General features: G+C 44.6%; 1 protein-coding gene across 3 annotated transcripts; it reads left to right on the plus strand.

Annotated features, from left to right (window-relative positions):
- Nucleotides 1-334: 334 nt before the first annotated feature.
- Nucleotides 335-18,158, plus strand: fmnl2b (formin-like 2b). 3 transcript variants are annotated; one of them, XM_076874515.1, is made up of 28 exons: nt 335-934; nt 2,113-2,196; nt 3,864-3,944; nt 4,079-4,155; nt 4,244-4,327; nt 4,502-4,645; nt 4,717-4,843; nt 4,972-5,048; nt 5,308-5,401; nt 6,005-6,079; nt 6,253-6,363; nt 6,506-6,655; nt 6,780-6,881; nt 7,116-7,336; nt 7,430-7,533; nt 8,460-8,645; nt 10,419-10,439; nt 10,991-11,115; nt 11,202-11,404; nt 12,025-12,259; nt 12,339-12,407; nt 12,514-12,594; nt 14,249-14,378; nt 14,459-14,619; nt 15,462-15,563; nt 15,662-15,760; nt 16,513-16,636; nt 16,721-18,158. In XM_076874515.1, the coding sequence occupies exons 1-28, from the start codon at nt 818-820 to the stop codon at nt 16,807-16,809; spliced, it is 3,273 nt and encodes a 1,090-aa protein (XP_076730630.1). In that variant the 5' UTR covers nt 335-817; the 3' UTR covers nt 16,810-18,158. The 3 variants fall into 3 exon arrangements, 2 of the variants coding, with proteins under 2 accessions (XP_076730630.1, XP_076730631.1); XM_076874516.1 differs by lacking the exon at nt 10,419-10,439; XR_013093283.1 differs by lacking the exons at nt 15,662-15,760; nt 16,513-16,636; nt 16,721-18,158 and adding an exon at nt 15,095-15,221.
- The last annotated feature ends 19 nt before the right edge of the window (nt 18,159-18,177 follow it).

The following is an 18,177-nucleotide window of genomic DNA, read 5'->3' on the forward strand; positions in this document are numbered from 1 at the left end:
TCTTTGGTACATGTGTAATTTAATATTGTTGTTTTAGAGTTAAAATCATAAAACTACAATACAAGCACGTTTAATGTTTGAAAGCTGGAAACATGGTTTATTGCTGTAAATAATCTGTGTCCATGGTAACACATGTGTGGGATCAAACCCAAGATTTACATGTTTAACAACAAATCTTGTTTATTATAGACTAATGAAAACACACACAGCTGATCCAGAGTCAGATTACTCACAGCGCTGCATGTGTGTGTGTGTGTGTGTGTTGGTGGGCGGGGCCTGTGGCAGCAGAAGGTTCATTGTCTGAGGAGGCAGAGAGAGGGTGGAGGGAGGGTGGAGCAAGCTGCACAGAGACTGCAGCTGGGAGAGAGAGAGACAAAGAGGGGGGAGGCCGACTCTCTCTTTCTTTCTTCGTGTGGGGGAGGAGAGGGGGAGGATTAACCGACTGATCTGCCACGCGCGCTCACACACACACACACATTTCAGACAAACAAACACACAATAACACAGCAGCCAAGCAGGCTTCATCTGGATCAGCAGCAGAAGCATCAGCAGCGGCAGTGGCAGCGGTGAGGGAGAGAGACAAAGAGACAGAGAGAGAGAGAGAGAGACAGGCAAAGAGGAGGAGGAGGCAGACGCTCTTCATCGTCTGAGGAGTCAGACAGGAGAGAGAGAGAGACAGGCCTTCAGCAGCTCGACCACCCATCTACGTTCATAGTGATGGTCGACCACATGTTCCTGTGTGTGTGCTGAGTGTGTGTGCTGCTGTGGGTGGGTGTGTTCCTGTGTTCCTGCTCGGTGTGTGTTCACGGCGCATGTGATGGGTAACGCCGAGAGCATGGAGAGCCAGCTGGCCGTCATCCGGTCCAGAGCTGCTCCGGTTCGACTCCCGATGCCAGACCCGGCCGAGCTAGAGGAGAGGTTCTCCATCGCACTGGTAGGATACTCGCACAGACACACACAGGCATGCTGAAAATATGCAGTCACACTCTGCAGGTCTGGCGTGGGTTAGTGGTCTCTGCAGAACCTGATCACCAGGCCATGAGATCCTGGTCTCCAGATCTACTGGTTTTAAATGCCTGTGGTTCTGCAGGGCTCTGGATCTGTAAGTTTCCCCTCTTTGGGTTTCTGGTTCTCCAGGTCACTTCTCCTGTGGTCTTTGGTCCTAGAGGTCTATAGTTCTGCAGGTTCATTCTGTAAACTGTGATGTAGTCTGGCTCAGGAGACACAGATCCTGGTCTGAATCTGGATCTAAAGGGAGGAACATTCAGAACCACATCAGAACCAGCTGGGTCTGTTCAAGAGTCTGTTCACACGCTTGTCTTCAGATTCACGCTCAAAGCCCCTCTACAGTTTGTTCAGGTCTTCAAAAACACAAGAGAATTAGATTAGCCAAGTCAGACAGGGGAAACACGTTGATACTGGAAACCATGATCAGCAGCTCTGGGACTGGACCAATAGGAGGGCTCGAAGTTTCACCCTGACATGAGCTTCAGTATGAGGGCTATAAGCCACTTTAGCTATCCACTGAAAATATGAAACAGCTGACCTTTGAAGGTATACGACCTGACTCAGTATCTCTAAAAGTCACAAGTCAAGCTAACTAAAGAATCACTTAATAGTGGTCACATGGTCCACTAGTAACAGCAGGATCCTCCTGCAGGAGTAGCATATCATGGTTGGTTGACAGCCATCATTTAATTGTGTTTACACTGAATAAAACTGGTACAAAGTAAGTTTCATGTCATGGAAAAATTCATGGATGAACCAGCAGATCCAGGATCAGTTGATCGTCATCACTTTAATCTTCAAAGGCTCAAATCTTGTTGTTTTTGGAGCAACCTTTGGTATGACTGACTCTTTTATTTAATCTGTGGATTTAAGTACAGACATGTGAATTGGAACATCCAGATTTTGTCTTGGGCTGTTTAGTGAATTAAAAAAAAAGAGTTGGGAGTTTAGAGTTCATTCTGTATTTAGGGTTTGGGGGTTGAGATTTACATATTACTTTGATTTTCTTTAAGGGTTTGTGTCTGTATTCATGGACTAAGGGTTCAAAATGTTGTCTTTTTTGTTTCTAGACGTGTTTGAGCAATAAAACTGTCTGATTTTCAGAATTCAATGAACCTGCCACCTGACAAGGTGCGTCTGCTGCGTTCCTACGACAATGAAAAGAAGTGGGAGCTTATCTGTGATCAGGTAGGTGGATGTTTATGGGACTGCAGGAACAAATTGTTAAGAAGCTTCAACTCATTGATCTGAATATTGAAAGAGACACGAATCATAAACGGTGCAGATATGATTTGTTGTGTGACTTTGGGGTCATTTGTTATCCCATTTTGGTCATTTTACAAAACAGATTGTTTTATGTGTTTCTAATGTGGCATTTTATGTAATTTTAGACTTTTTCCAGCTGTTTGTTGCTGTTTTTGTTCTTCACGGTCATTTTACATCTCTCCTGTATGTCATTTTAGTTATTTCTGGGTTATATGTCATATCTCTTGGTTTAGACTAGCAGGGCTCTAGACTAACTTTTTGCCTGGGCGTACAGGTACGCCTAACTTTAAAAAGTTAGGCGTACCGGCACAAAAGTTAGGCGCACACAAATTTTATAATAATTTCTATAATATAATGTGTTTTTCTGGATACACTGTGCTTTTTCAGCATTCAAAGATTGATGACACCGTGTCAGAGCACTGGCTATGAATTTCAGAAGGATCAGGCCTTAACTTAACAGAAAAGTTAGCAATAGTTCTTTTCCTATTACAGCTACATCCACTTCTGTCGTGCCCAGGCTGCTCACTAGGGCTGGGTATCATCACTGATTTCTATAATCCATTCGATTCTGGTTTTCAAAGTCCCGATTCGATTCAACTTAGCCTCAGACAGAAATATTATAATTCTGATCATTTATCAGTACTGACTTCTTCAGAATTGTGAACATCACAGCAGATGCCTTTGTGTGAAAGTAACTGAGAATAAAACAGAAAAACATGAAGGAGATTTTCCTGGTCTGGCTTTTTATAGCAGATAACCTTAAAAATATTCTACAATGTTCGGCATTTAAAGTTTAAATTTCTTCAGTACTGAACAAGCTCCGACAGCGTGTCCGTCTACGGGCCGTCGGGTGAGAAAGCCGAGAAAGACAAAGTTGATTCTGATGCGTCGGGTCTGTGTTTACGTCTTTGTGTGGAATCCGTGTACCTGCTCTCATTTGCTGTTTGGTTGTTGTTGAAATGGTTTTGTGAGCTTTAATCTGAGAATCTGGCGTTTCTGGCAAAACACAGTTATATTTAAAAGTCGATTCAGGATTTAATGAATTGATATCGCTTTATTCAAGCTACTCACCTCCCACTTCCACCTGGACTTTCAACGGGACCACGGCCAATCAGAGAGGTCCCGCCCCTTACTATCTCTGATTGGTTTAGTCCACGATAGGGGCATAATGTGTGTCTCTTTTTGACCACAGGGAAGGTTGCAGATTTTTTTTTTTTTTTTTTTTTTTGCTACCCGAACAGTTGGTCGCACAGGTGCAACCAAATATTTTTTTTTAGTCGCACCACTGAAAAATTTGGTCGCATTTGCGACCAAATTGGTCGCACTCTAGAGCCCTGACTAGGGTTCTTGGACTTTCTGGGTCCCCGTACCTTTGGTTCCAGTCTGTAATTTGCCCCACTTCTGTTGATTTGAGATTTGACAAAATCCTGCAGCTGATAAAGTTGAGAGCAAATTTAATAACATTTTAAAGTTTCTTTAAAAAATGACATTTAGAATTATTTTCCCCAGTAAAAGTCAGACAGGCGTTGTGGTGGGTGGGGCTTCATATCTGATCCCATCTAGTCCCACTGTTTTTATGTTTGATGTAGGAAAGGTTTCAGGTCAAGAATCCTCCTCACACCTACATCCAGAAACTGAGAGGCTTCCTCGACCCGGCCGTCACACGGAAGGTAAGATGGCAAAGTTTAAAGTTTATTGCGCTGACAGAGAAAACTTTCTTTTAGAGTCCTGCTGGTAGTCCTTCAGTTACGGCCTGTGTTTATATTTTTTTAAAATATTGACCAGTTTGTGTGTTTGTCTGCAGAAGTTCAGGAGAAGAGTTCAGGAATCAACTCAGACGCTCAGAGAACTCGAGATTTCTCTTCGTACAAACCACATTGGGTACCTGTCTGTCAGAACACTTGTCTGTCTCTCTAACCTGTCTAACAGTCTCATGGCTGTCTAACATCTGTCTCCCGTCTGTCTGCAGGTGGGTGAGAGAGTTTCTGAATGAGGAGAATAGGGGTCTTGATGTTCTGGTTGAATATTTGTCGTTTGCTCAGTACGCTGTCACGTGAGTAAAGACAGGGCTTCCTCTTTGCTTTCTGAGCTTCGGTCTGAATTTTGAACTTCACATGTCGGATCTTTTTATGGTGCGATCACATCGACAGATGAAATGTAGTGTTCAGGTGATTAGTTTGGAGCAGGTTTGGGACTTACAAACATTTTACAAACTTTTTGTGCTCAGGTTTGATGGAGAACAGTCAGAGGCTGGAGGCGAGGTGTCGTCCATCGACTCTCCCTGGAGTCGTTCGATAGAAGATCTCCATGGTGACTGCAGCCTCCCCTCACCATCCTCCTCTGTACCCCGAGCAGCTCGACACTCCATCAGGTAGCAGAACATAATGTATGAATAAAACCAGAAGTCACCTAGGTGTGCTAACGTGAATTTTCTGTTTGTAGTTCGACTCTGGTGACTCGATCCAACACGCTGCCGAGTCGTCGAACTCTCAAGAACTCACGACTTGTGTGCAAGAAAGATGATGTTCACGTTTGTATCATGTGTCTGAGAGCCATCATGAACTACCAGGTAACTTAATCTGCCCGGTGACAGAACGTTTGTGTCAATTTGAAGTCAAACCTGTCCTAAATCTGTAAAGTTTAGATTTTAGAGCCGGAAACATTACTGACCTTCATCTGTGTCCTCATCTTCATCAGTACGGTTTCAACATGGTGATGTCTCATCCTCACGCTGTCAATGAAATTGCTCTCAGCCTCAACAACAGGAACCCAAGGTACATCTGCAGATACAACTAATATAAATATTACCACTGCTGTATCTGTCTCGCTGGCAGAGAACAAAATACACCTGCGTGTTAGAAAATACAAACTTTGAGTGAATTCAAACAGCTCCTGAGAAGAAAGCCACAAAGTCAGTTAAACCACAGATGTAGACATTGTTTCTGTTCACTGTTTGTTAATTAGTGTGTGAAGCTTGTTTTTCTCTCTATAAATAGCTTTTTAAAAATTTATTTGATGCATTTTCTTCATCAGGACAAAGGCTCTGGTCTTGGAGTTGTTGGCCGCAGTGTGTTTGGTCAGAGGAGGGCACGAGATCATCCTGTCGGCCTTCGACAACTTTAAAACTGTAAACAAAATAACAACACACTCTAAACATAAAACAACAAGTAATCCTTTTGTCATTTCTCCACTTTGTGCCTCCTGTTGTCTTGGGGTCTCTGTCAGGATACATGAGAAGGAGAAAGTAACGTATGAAACAGGTGTGCCACAGAGCTGGAATCACCAAACCATGAAGGGAGGAGGACATTTCTAGTTTTAGAGATATTGCAGTCCTAAAGATGTTTGTTTATATGTGCATTGAAGGACATATCCTGGTCAAGAACAACTAAAGGTTTTCTTCATGGTGTTACTGGAGGCCAAGGTAATGGCATCCAGAGTGATCATCTGTATGCGTTATTATAAAATGAGGCTCTGGACTAAAGAGCTCTCCTGTTGTTAAAAACCTGTTGATTCGACTTCTTGCATTTCCTCCCATCACATCTCAGATGGGAGGAAATTATATTAAAGGAAAGGAGGTACAAACTGGGAAAATGAGAAGAGAGTAAACAGCATACGTTTGTTTGTTTGTTTGTTTGTTTGTTTGTTTGTTTGTTTGTTTGTTTGTTTGTTTGTTTGTTTGTTTGTTTGTTTGATTGATTGATTGATTGATTGATTGATTGATGTGTTGCAGGTGTGCTCTGAGTCAATGCGTTTTGAAAAGTTGATGGAACATTTTAAGAATGAAGATGACAACATCGACTTCTTGGTAACTTTGTCTCAAATGGGACCTAATATTTCAAGATTTTTCTTTTAAATTAATTGCATGAAATTTAAGATCCATTCAGCTCACAAAGTTTACATCTGTGTGACTTTGGTAACGTCAGACTTGCCTGGTGTGACATCATCAGGTTAATAATGGGCAGTGAAACATGTTTCCAGGTGGCCTGCATGCAGTTCATCAACATTGTGGTTCACTCTGTAGAGGACATGAACTTCAGAGTCCACTTGCAATATGACTTCACCAAACTCAACCTGGAAGAACACCTGGAGGTAAGACAGAAACCCACAATCAGAGCATCACAGTCACTCTCAGACAGAATGTGGTTTTAATTTACATCTAGTGCTGTTCAGAAAATGATGTGTTTCACCAAAACCTGTCTCCTCACCTGTGCCCTCACCTGTTTCACCTCAGCGGCTAAAGCACACAGAGAGTGACAGGTTGCAGGTTCAGATTCAGGCGTACCTGGACAACGTATTTGATGTCGGGACACTGCTGGAGGATGCAGAGACCAAAACTGCTGCTCTGGAGAGAGTCGAGGAACTGGAGGAGAACCTGGCCACGGTAAGACCTCCAGGTGGAGGGAGACAGGTGGAAACAAAGGGGTCAAGTCTTAAAAGACATTATGATAAATCTCTGGTTTTGTGCTGACCTTCACCAGCCTCTTTCTTTCTCTATATGCCTTCAGATGTCAGAACGTCTGCTGGATGTGGAGAACGAAGCAATGTTGAAGATTGTGGAACTGGAGAAACAGCTGATGCAGACCAACAAAGAGCTGGACCAACTCCGGGTCAGTCTTGTTACTGTGGAAACCACATGTACATTGTCACCATGGAGCAAATAAATGAGGCAAATAAATGTATAAGAGTAGGTCAGATGGTGATAATGATGAAGAGACATCTACAGGGAATAATGTGGAGTTTACAGGGCTGAAATACTTTTTAAACATGGGTTTTATAAAATGTTGGACTGTTCTTTGGCACCACTCTTGCCCCTGACTCACCATCACCGCTTACCTCTGCAGGATGTGTATGCCAGTGCTAACTCACAGGTGCATACCTTGCGGCGTATGGTACGGGAAAAGGACCAGACGATCCGACGTCAGAGTCGTCTGGAGCGTCAGGCTCAGGAAGCGCAGCAGGCCGGAGGACCCGGAGCTCCTCAACCACAGAGAGGAGAGGGCGATGGAGGGGTGGCTGATTCTGCCTCTCCGTCACCTCCACCCTGTCCTAACCTGTCCCCTAGGTGAATCACAGGACCTAGAAGCTGTAGTATCTCACAGTTAAAAACTTCTGGCTAAGGATTTTGTTTTTGATTGATTTTGATTGATTCCTGCAGCCCTGAGACTGTAGCTTATCACAGTACGGGACCGGGGCTGGGCGGAGCCCCAGGCATGCTGGCCCCACCTCCTCCACCTCCTCCTCCACCAATGCCAGGCACAAGTGAGTTGAACCTTGCAGGTACTGATGCTTCTAAGCTTCAAATCTTGCGGTCCTTAGATCCCATTAGAGATTGGATGGCTGATAATTATCTTCAACTAAATGCTGATAAAAGTGAAGTCATTGTCTTTGCTCCTGAGAATTTTGTTCCCCTCGTGGTTAAAAATCTAGGCCCTCCTGCTTCTTATATTAAACCCTCCATTAGGAACCCTGGTGTTACATTTGACCCAGCTCTGACGCTGGACACACACATTAAATCTTTGGTTCGTTCTTGTTTTTACCGTTTAAGAAATATTGCTAAGCTCATTGTGTCACGCTCTGAATTGGAAATGATTCTTCATGCTTTTGTTTCATCTCACTTAGATTATTGTAATTCCTTGTTTACTTGCTTAAGTAATGCCTCCCTGGAACGACTGCAGGGTGTTCAAAATGCTGCTGCCAGGCTTCTGACAAAGCATCCCAAATACTCCCATGCCACTCCCCTGCTGATTCAACTGCATTGGCTCCCTGTCAAGTTCAGGGTCCGTTTTAAGATTATAATCATGACCTATAGGGCCCTGCACGGTGTAGCTCCCATTTACATCAGCGATCATCTTCTTCCTTATCGCCCCAGCAGGTCCCTGAGGTCTTGCAACCAGGGCTTGCTGGTTGTCCAGCATACAAGGCTAAAAACAAAAGGTGACAGAGCGTTTGTATCAGTGGCCCCCAGACTCTGGAACTCACTCCCTTTGAGTTTGAGATCTGTGGACTCAGTCATTTCTTTTAAAAGCAGTTAAAAACATATCTGTTTAAACTTGCTTTTGGTTGATTTTGTTTGTTTGAGGTTGTATGTCCGTTTCTGTGAAGCACTTCGTGATTTTTACTTTACTTTACTGCTGAGTATCACCTGTATAATGAGTAATAACATTGTCTTTTTTTTTCCTCTTTAGTGTCCAACGGACCGTACCCAGCACCTCCTCCACCTGGTCCTCCTCCTCCTCCCCCTCCCCCTCCTCCACCTTGTCGGACCAGTGAGCTCTCCTCCGTCCCCATGCCCCCGCCTCCTCCACCTGTGGCCCCACCACTCCCAGGAACAGGGGGGTCACCTACAGTCATCTTTAACTCTGGACTTGCAGGTGAGACTGCAAACAGTGGGTTCACAGGCTGTTTAGAACTGAACCAAACCTGACCATCAAACTGTCCTTTCCCCTGTAACCACACCAACACTACACCTGTACATTACTGCAGCCAGGTGAGGAGTAAACTCAGTTACAGTTAATCAGGACATGAACTATAGACATCAGTTTCAAATCATTATTACGAAAAAAAAAATAATAGAAACTATAAACATGCTGACTCCAGCTGACACCAGCTGTTCTTGTTTTTTAGCCAGTTGTTAGTTCTCTTTACTTTTCTCAGTTGAGAAGTTGGTTTTTGGTAACATTTGGGTGAAAAACTAAGGTCTGCAAAGGTTGAACAGAAGGAGGTGGTTGTAGTTTGGGTCAGCAAATCTCAGTGAATCTGTGTTAGTTTGAGGCCGGGGTTTTCAACCTTTGGTTGTTCTTCCTTGGTTGTAGATTTGTCTTCTTCATAGTCAGAGTTTGTTTCTGAAATGTTGGAGAGGTAATACATCAGATCAGGGAAAAGCCATAAATAGAAGATCTGTTGAGGCCAGATGGTACTCATGCAGAGCAGGTAGTCAGTGAATCTGAGCCTTTGTTTGATGATGGTGGTGATAACTGGTGACATTGAACTCAGTTGAATTTGTTGAGAATTTGGATTGATTTCGAATTTGTGTTGCTCTGGTTTGGAGTTAAGGTTGTTTAAGTTTGGAGTTTAGCTTGGTTAAGAGCAAGGTTTTGCTCGGGTTGTTTTTGTCTGGTTTGAAGTTTGGATTTGACCGAACCATTGGTTGAGAGTTTGGCTTTTGGCTTGGATTCTTTTGGTTTAGGTTGGGTTGGTATTGATTATTTGGTTGGGTCCAGATTTGATTTAGGTGAGAGTTTGGTTTGGTGCGGACTGTTTTGGTTTGATTCAGTTCAATTCAATTCAATTTTCAATTCAGTTTTACTTATACATCACCAAATCACAACAACAGACATGGTTAAGATTGATCTGGTCTTTGGCTGGTTTGGCTTGGATTAGTTTGGTTTGGACTCTAGTTTGATTGAGAGTTTGGTTTTGCTCGGTTTGTTTTGGTTTGGAGTTTGGCTTTCATTGATTGTTTGGTTTGGAGTTTAGGTTGGTTAAGGTTTGGTTTGCATCATTTTTCCTTGGATGAATGCTTTGCTTTGGATTGCAGGTGGCTGATGGTCAGACTTAAATAAACACGTGTCCTTGAAGTCCAAGAGGTCATAGAGTCCTTGTCTGCAAATTTCAGTCATGACGGTCTTCTCTGGTGGTTAATATTTACTTCTGGGAAGTTAATTTCTTATTAAATATTAAATATTTCCAACAGTCTCCATTGGTGAATGGATGCTGATATATACAGAGTATTACTTTTTTGGATTTTTCTCAGTTTAATGTTCTGTTCATACAGAAAAAGTTGCATATTGTTTGTACTATTGATGAAGAACCACTGAAGTGAAATGGAGCTCAAATCTCAGACTGTTATCCTACTTATACCATCGTCACTAATAAAAGACATTAGAGATATTTGTTCCATCACATTTTATCAAAATAAAATTTACAGAACTGATTCAACTTCAGCAGCTTCACCAGAACTCAGCTCTCAGTTTACACAAATAACCACAGTTCAGATCTCTTTATATACGCTGTCTATTCCTTACAATTAAATATGTCACACCTTCAGCCGATGAGAGTCCAGAAATATTAGTCAGTGTGATAAATGTGTATGTTAACTGCCATTTTACTAACATGTTGTTTCTTTTCTTCTGTTTTGCTCACAGAGGGTGCTCTCAAATTGTTCTGTACGTTTACTTTCTCTAACATCTTCACAAAACACCCTTACTTCCCCACCCTCCATCTTCTTCCATTCCTCCATCACCTGGAAACCAGCCGCAGCCAGTCAGTGGCTGGTTTCTCAATTAATCAACTGCCACAATTGTCAGTCAGAGTCATATGTTTGATCCCACTTCTATGATGTGTGTTCAGACTGAAGGATCATACCTACTCTTACCTGAGAAGAGAAAAGATATAAATAAATAAAATAGAGTCCGAGGGATAGATTGGCTCTGATGAGACCCAAAGTAATGCTCATCCATGAATTAAGTTGAAGACCTATATTGGTTATGCTAGAAAAACAGACTTCTGTTGGTCTGTCCCATACAGACCTGCTCACCTGTCGCACCTGTACCTGACAATAGTAACAGGTGCAGTGATGCCTGTTAACCTTCAGCAGTTTGGCACAAACTGATTGATCGGTCTGAACACACAGCTGGACTTTAGTCACTCGCAGTACCAATCTGAGGCCAGTCTCGTCCTCTCCTCACATGTCTCCCTGCTCACATGTCTCGCACAGCGGTGAAGATAAAGAAGCCAATCCAGACCAAGTTCAGGATGCCGGTGCTGAACTGGGTAGCTCTGAAGCCAAGTCAGATAAACGGAACCATCTTCAATGACATTGATGACGAGTCCATCCTGCAGGTAACATCCACAGCAAGAGGCATCACTCAGGGCTGACAAAAGCTTTTCACCTGTTTAAAATCTGCGATGACCTGTGTGTGTCTCAGGACCTGAACGTGGAGGAGTTCGAGGAGATGTTTAAGACCAAGGCTCAGGGTCCAGCTGTGGACCTGACGCTGTCCAGACAGAAGCTTCCTCAGAAAGCTCCGTCCAAAGTTTCTCTGCTGGAGGCCAACAGAGCCAAAAACCTGGCCATCACGCTGAGGAAGGCCGGCCAGGGGTCAGAGGTCATCTGCCGTGCCATCCAAACGTAGGTGGAACTGCACCAGGTTACAGGTGCCAGCGATGCCAGCTTGGTGCCAGAGTCAGAAATAGGCAAAATTGAATGTAGCTATGTTTATATAACAGCAGTGCACAACAGCAGTGTGTTTACAGGTGAGTTCAGGTGGGCATATGATTCTGTCCACCAGAGCTGCTGCTTTATGATCCATCGATCTCTTCCTAGCTTTGATCCTTGACCTTCTTCTCTCTGCCTCCGATATCAGAGCTTTTAACATTTGGAGTTTGTTACCTCTGTTAGCTGAGAATTTACTCATGGTGGCTTCCATTCATCAGACAAACTGCCTTCACACCCAGCCTGAGATGACATCATAGAAGTTCCTCTGTCTCAGAGTACTTTAGAGTTTAAACAGCATCATAGTGAGCATCCCATGACCCCAATAAAAGCAGTCGGTTCTGGCCTGGCCTGGGTTCCATCAGTGATAATCAGACTTCAGATTCAGGCCTCAGAACTGAATCTGAGTCAGCCATACTGCAATGTGCCTGAAATCAATCAGGTGACCCTCTACAGGTGTGTTTAAGTGGCTTATTAGGTACCTGTGTACACTCCGAGTCACTCTATCAAATCAACCCAGTCCATCATCTCTCCAGGTTTGACCTCCGGACCGTTCGGGTGGACTTTGTAGAGTGTCTGACACGTTTCCTGCCGACGGAGGCTGAGTTGAAGTTGCTACGGCAATATGAGAGGGACCGAAAACCTCTGGAGGCACTAAGTGACGAAGATCGCTTCATGATGCAGTTCAGTCGCCTTGAGAGACTCAGTCAGCGCATGACCATCATGACTTTCATGGGCAACTTCAACGACAACGTCCAGATGTTAACACCGGTGAGACAGATATACAGATAGGAAGGTATGCAAGTATATCGACAGGTGTGACCCATCTGACCGTCTTGTTTCCTTTCAGCAACTCCACGCCATGATCGCGGCCTCAGTTTCTATAAAGTCCTCTCAGAAGCTGAAGAAGATCCTCGAGGTCAGTCTGAGGTTACCTGTGGATATTCTGCCTGATTCTCTGTTTCTGTATCAATAATCAGTCAGTGTCATCAATACTCATGCTCAGCTGCTGTGTGTTGTCGTAGATCATCTTGGCTTTGGGAAACTACATGAACAGCAGTAAGAGAGGAGCGGTGTATGGATTCAAGCTGCAGAGCTTAGACCTGGTAACACACACACACACACACACACACACACACTGAATCACTGATCCGACCAATCAGCACAACATGATTTTAATTAATTTTATTTTGAATTTAGTATCTTTATCACTTAAACAGCTTTAATTTCTAATAATTGACGTTTAACTGCCTGACATGTTTGGAGTTTATGTACCAAAATAAGCAATGACATCACATCTTGTGTCACATGAGTCAGTCATAGATCTCTTGACTTTTATAACTTGGTGTGTTGCCATGGCAGCTGGGTTGAACCAGTTTCTCGCAGACCTCCATCAGACATCAGCACAGGCGTCCCCTGCTGGTGGGTTTATTTATAGTCTGATACAGTGAATCCCACCAAAAGGCTCAGGCTACGTCCACACTAGCCCGGATAGATTTGAAAACTGCGTTTTCATCTGAAAACAATCCACGTCCACACTAGCGTTTTCAGTTATTTTCACAGAGTTGTGCGCCCACATTGAAACGGACGAGAACGCTTACATTCCAGTACTTGCGTGAAGCGCAAGAAGATTCGGCCCCCTTCATTTCCGTCAGCCGTTTATTTACTTTCCAACTCCTTGAAACGTTGCGGCAAAGCGTCAAGGAAAAGCACCACGTTTTTTAAATGGACTAACAATGAGGTGGAGTTGTTGCTGCGAGTAACACAAAAGAACAAAGTTGCAAAAGCGTGTAAGAATTAAATAATTTGAAGAAAAGCTACCTGAAGCATGTACAAGCTGATATTTATCTTTAATAGGGCTGTCAAAATTGATAGCAAACAAAACAACTGCTATCTTTGTTTAATTGGTCACATGACTGCATCACATGACTAAAATGTATCATCGATTCGAAAGTCTCCATTTTCACTGTCCACACTACGACGCAAATGCACTGTCTTCATATTTATTCGTTTTCGAGAGCGTTTTCAAAAACGCTGCGTTTTTCCTTGGGGAAAACGCCATCTCAGTGTGGACGGGAGGCCAAAACGGAGAGAAAACAATGCGTTTTCAAACAAAAACGCATTAGTGTGGACATATCCCCAGAGCGAGCTTTAATAGGCCCCAACACGCAGCTGTGACCGTTTGTGTGTTTCAGGGCTCTAGACTAACTTTTTTTCTTAGGTGCACCAGCACAAAAGTTAGGTGCACCCAAATTTTCCAACCGCATCGCTTAACGCCACAGCTTTACATGTTCACCTTGTTTTTAATTGCTGTCCATACAGACAGTATTGATTTGTAAATGATTAACGAACAATCTTCTCATCACAAAGTTCTTTATTTGGAGCACACTCTAGAGCATAGGTGTCAAACTCTGGCCCGCGGGCCAAATTTGGCCCGCAGCCTAATTACATTTGGCCCGCGAAGCCATACCAAATTACTATTAGAGCTGGCCTACTGGTATTATACAGCTAATATATATATTGTTTAGTATTAAGCTTTGCTTGTTCCATATTCAGTTTTTCAGCAAAACGTGTTTGAGTCCATAAGAAAAGATTCATTCTTATATCTGGAGGAATAAATATATTTCAATAAATATTAACGTTAGCCCGCGACTTTGTTCCTGTTTTGAATTTTAGCCCACAGTGTATTTGAGTTTGACACCCCTGCTCTAGAGCCTTGTTGTTTGTTGCGGTTACCATGGTTGTGCGTTTTCTGCATAGTTACTGGAGACCAAGTCAACCGACAGGACACAAACGCTGCTTCATTACATCAGCAACGTGGTGAGAGAGAAGTATCCTGCTGTGTCTCTGTTTTACAACGAGCTTCACTACGTGGACAAGGCTGCCGCAGGTGAGTCTGACAGCCAATCAGGACGCTGCGCTCCCTGCGAGAAGCCCGTTTACCTGAGCTCGTTTACCTGTACTGTGCAGTGAGTCTGGAGAACGTGCTGAGTGATGTGAAGGAGCTCCAGCGCGGCATGGAGCTCACCTGGAGAGAGTTCAGCGTGTCGCACAATGCTACGCTCAAAGACTTCATCAGCAGGAACGAATCACGGCTCAGCAAACTGCAGGAGGACGCACGCATTGCTCAGGTGAGAAACACACATACACCATGTGTTACCACACAGCCATGATTCAGGTGCAATTCCTCCTGCAGAATCAGCTCAAACTGTGAACACCAAACAGCCGAGCACATAGGAGGAGTAGGAGAAGGAGAAGATGGAGGAGAAGAAGAGGAAGAAGAAGAAGGGCGATCGTGGCTCAAGTTGGGTGTTCGTCTTGTAATCGGAAGGTTGCCGGTTCGAGCCCCAGCTCAGACAGTCTCGGTCGTTGTGTCCTTGGGCAAGACACTTCACCTACCGCCTACTGGTGATGGCCAGAGGGGCCGATGGTGCGATATGGCAGCCTCGCCTCTGTCAGTCTGCCCCAGGGCAGCTGTGGCTACAACTGTAGCTGCCTTCACCAGTGTATGAATGTGAGAGTGAATAAATAGTGGTATTGTAAAGCGCTTTGAGGTGTCCCGAAAAGCGCTATATAAATGCAATCCATTATTATTATTATTATTAGAAGAAGGAGAGGTAGAAGGAGAAGAAGAGGTAGAAGGAGAAGGAGGAGAAGAAGACGAAGAAGGAGGAGAAGAGGTAGGAGAAGACGAAGAAGGAGAAGAAGAAGAGGTAGAAGGAGAAGAAGAGGGGTAAACCCACAACACTACCAACACTAAACCTACAAGCTTTACACGTTCCTAACTTGTTTCTTAATCAGTTTTATGTATTGTTTGTCTTTTTAAGGTATGAGAACAGGTAGACTGATGATAACCAGCTCTGTGTGTGTGTGTGTGTGTGTGTGTGTGTGTGTGTGTGTGTGTGTGTGTGTGTGTGTGTGTGTGTGTGTGTGTGTGTGTGTGTGTGTATATATATATATATATAAACTTTAGGATGCCTTTGAAGATGCCGTGAAGTTTTTCGGAGAGAGTTCAAAGACGATGCCGCCGTCTGTCTTCTTCCCAATCTTTGTTCGTTTCATCAAAGCCTACAGGGTGGGTAACCTTTGTCTATAGACCATGCTCCCTCTCTGATAGTAGGCCTATATCAGTTGAGTTTAGTTTTGCATTAATATGTTTCTGTGTGTCTCCAGCTGGCTGAGGAGGAGAACGAGCAGAGGAGGCGTCAGGAGCAGATGTTGTTGGAGAAACTGGAACAGGAGGAGCAGCAGGAGGAGGAAGAGGAGACCAGGGTGAAACTTCATGACATAATCCATTACTTAGCTCCCATTATGTCAGCTGGATGTGACCTCCTGATGGAGGAGGAGCTTATGCTTGCACCTCCATGTTGAATTCCTACATTAAACCAAAATGTTTAGTTTTCAGGTATTTTTAAAATACCTCGGTTCTCTGAAAGTTTCTTTACATCTTTGTTTTTAAAAATAAAGCTGTCACAACTGAGAGTAAGGACTCAAGAGCAGAGCAGGTTGACGTTTCCAAACACAGTTTATTTACAACACCGGTGCACAATATATACAGTGAGGGGAAAATCCAGGCTCCAAGGGACCAAGGGGAAGCTCTCTCACACTCGCTCTCGTCTTCATGCCCAGCCTCACACACACGCACTGCAGGGAGGTCACAGGTACGGGAAGGAAAAGTCTGTAGTACAATCATCCAGCGACGAGAAGATCTGTGTCCCAGCCTCAAATAGTGGACAGGTGTGTGGGCCAAGGGCGGGAGCCCGCAGTGAGCTCCGCCCAGAAAGAGAGAGAGAGAGAGAAAGCAAAACAAACACATGTAGCCTTGCGGGGCCAGCTGGGCAGGCACGGAGACCATGACAGAAGCTCAGTAATTCTTTGTCCTCGCTGACATCATGATTTCAACAGTCTCTGATTGGTCAGGAGGCTCCAGGGGGTCAGATTTAGGTTTATTCAGATCACTAATCGATCGATCAGGTGACGTGACGTGTCACAGCGTCTAATACTGAAGCCCCTCCCCCTCTCAGTCTCCGTCCCACAGAGGGAAGCGGCAGCAGCAGGAGCTGATCACGGAGCTCAGAAGGCGCCAAGGAAAAGACAGCCGCCATGTTTATGAGGGGAAGGACGGCGCTATCGAGGATATCATAACAGGTAAACATGTTGCCAAGGCACGTGAGTGACCACAGCAGGCGTGTCAGCTGTCCTCTGATTGACTGTTTATTTGCTTATCTACAGCTCTGAAGACCGTCCCCTTCACGGCTCGGACTGCCAAACGCAGCTCTCGCTTCTTCTGTGACCCCGCCCACACCGAGGAGCACTACTGAGAAGTCACGAAGAGTGACAACGCCCACTTTTCATTGATGGGACCAATTAGCACTTTGAACTTTTCTGATCGCTCTAACTGATGACATCATGTTTTCTATGTTATTTTATTGGTTTCTTTGTGCATAGACTGGGCGCCCACACACCTGACCTCAGCTAAACCGGATCGATCGGAAGGATGCCCTGTCCTGCTGTGATTGGCTTTTTGCCTGTCAGCTGAACACTTCAGCAGGTGTTTTAAACACCTTTTGACTGAAGTCCAGCAGCGTGGCAGAACAATCAGGGGGCAGCGTCCCTCCAGCTGAACTGATATAGTCCTAATCATTGCCTTTCCTCCTCGCCACAGACATAAAATAACACTTGATTAGATCACATGACCTTCCCAGCAGATGTTACTCAGAGCACTTTACAGACTGAATCTGACCTTTGACCTCTCCTGACAAAGATCATGTGGTCTGTGGTCAGGTAGAATTCCACTTCCTGTAATCAGATCATGCGGCTCTGAACGCCGTTGGCGTGACAACCGAGAACCCGCGGTGCTAAAAACAAAGTTGTGCCTCGCCACAGACGATGCTGTAGAGCAGCATTTGGGTTTGGACTGGAGCAAAGGTGCATACATGCCTTTTCACACCACGAGGGCTAACAAACATCCGAAGGGTCAAAGGTCGGGGGGGGTCAGAGTGCATGGGCTTCTCCGGTCTGTTTCTTTAACTGTACAGGGTTCTCCCTTCACTATATTCTACTGTGTTCTACTGTATCTACTGGCCTTACTGCAGGTACCAGAGCCTCACTGAAGTATCACTCTATCTGTGGCTCCGCCCCTTCTCCACCCTCCTGAGCCCACATCTGTCAGTTAGCCTGTTAACTTGCAGAACCTCACCAGCCACAATATGCTGTTTTCCAGCTGTTCATGCACACACACCTGCAAAGCTGGTCACCCAAAGGTCACGACTCAGCGCTGCAATCTGGAGTGTGGCACCGAGGGGCCGCTGTAGCTGAAACACAAGGAGCTCCCACCTGTGGACCGGAATCCACCTGAGCAGGTTCACGACGACAGTGAAGTTGGCAGGTGGGGCTCTGTGCTCGACACACCTCGACTCCCACTGATGTTTCTGTGGCGTTTCTGCAGTCCCCGTTTCCTTTTAGAGGTCCAGTCTCAGACTGAAGCCCCTCCCCTTCTCTCCTCTTCATCATTTAGATTCAAAGAAGACAAAAAAATGGCAGCACAACGTTTTCTACATGTACAGACATTTTCTAAATCACCGTGTAGCAATGCTTGTACGTGTCTGTGTTTGTGTTTGGTGGTGATTCTGCACTTGGTGTGTTAATAAAGCGCACCTTGTCAACATGATGCAGTGTGTTCTGTTTGA

This window comes from Maylandia zebra, linkage group LG15 (genome assembly GCF_041146795.1).
Source record: "Maylandia zebra isolate NMK-2024a linkage group LG15, Mzebra_GT3a, whole genome shotgun sequence".
Classification (NCBI taxonomy): Eukaryota; Metazoa; Chordata; class Actinopteri; order Cichliformes; family Cichlidae; genus Maylandia; species Maylandia zebra.

Bases quoted from the DNA above. Each gene is read 5' to 3' on its own strand.
- fmnl2b (XM_076874515.1), top strand. From the start codon at position 818: ATGGGTAACGCCGAGAGCATGGAGAGCCAGCTGGCCGTCATCCGGTCC. The intron at 935-2,112 runs GTAGGATACTCG...TCTGATTTTCAG, and splicing joins AGAGGTTCTCCATCGCACTG to AATTCAATGAACCTGCCACC. The intron at 4,156-4,243 runs GTACCTGTCTGT...GTCTGTCTGCAG, and splicing joins CTTCGTACAAACCACATTGG to GTGGGTGAGAGAGTTTCTGA.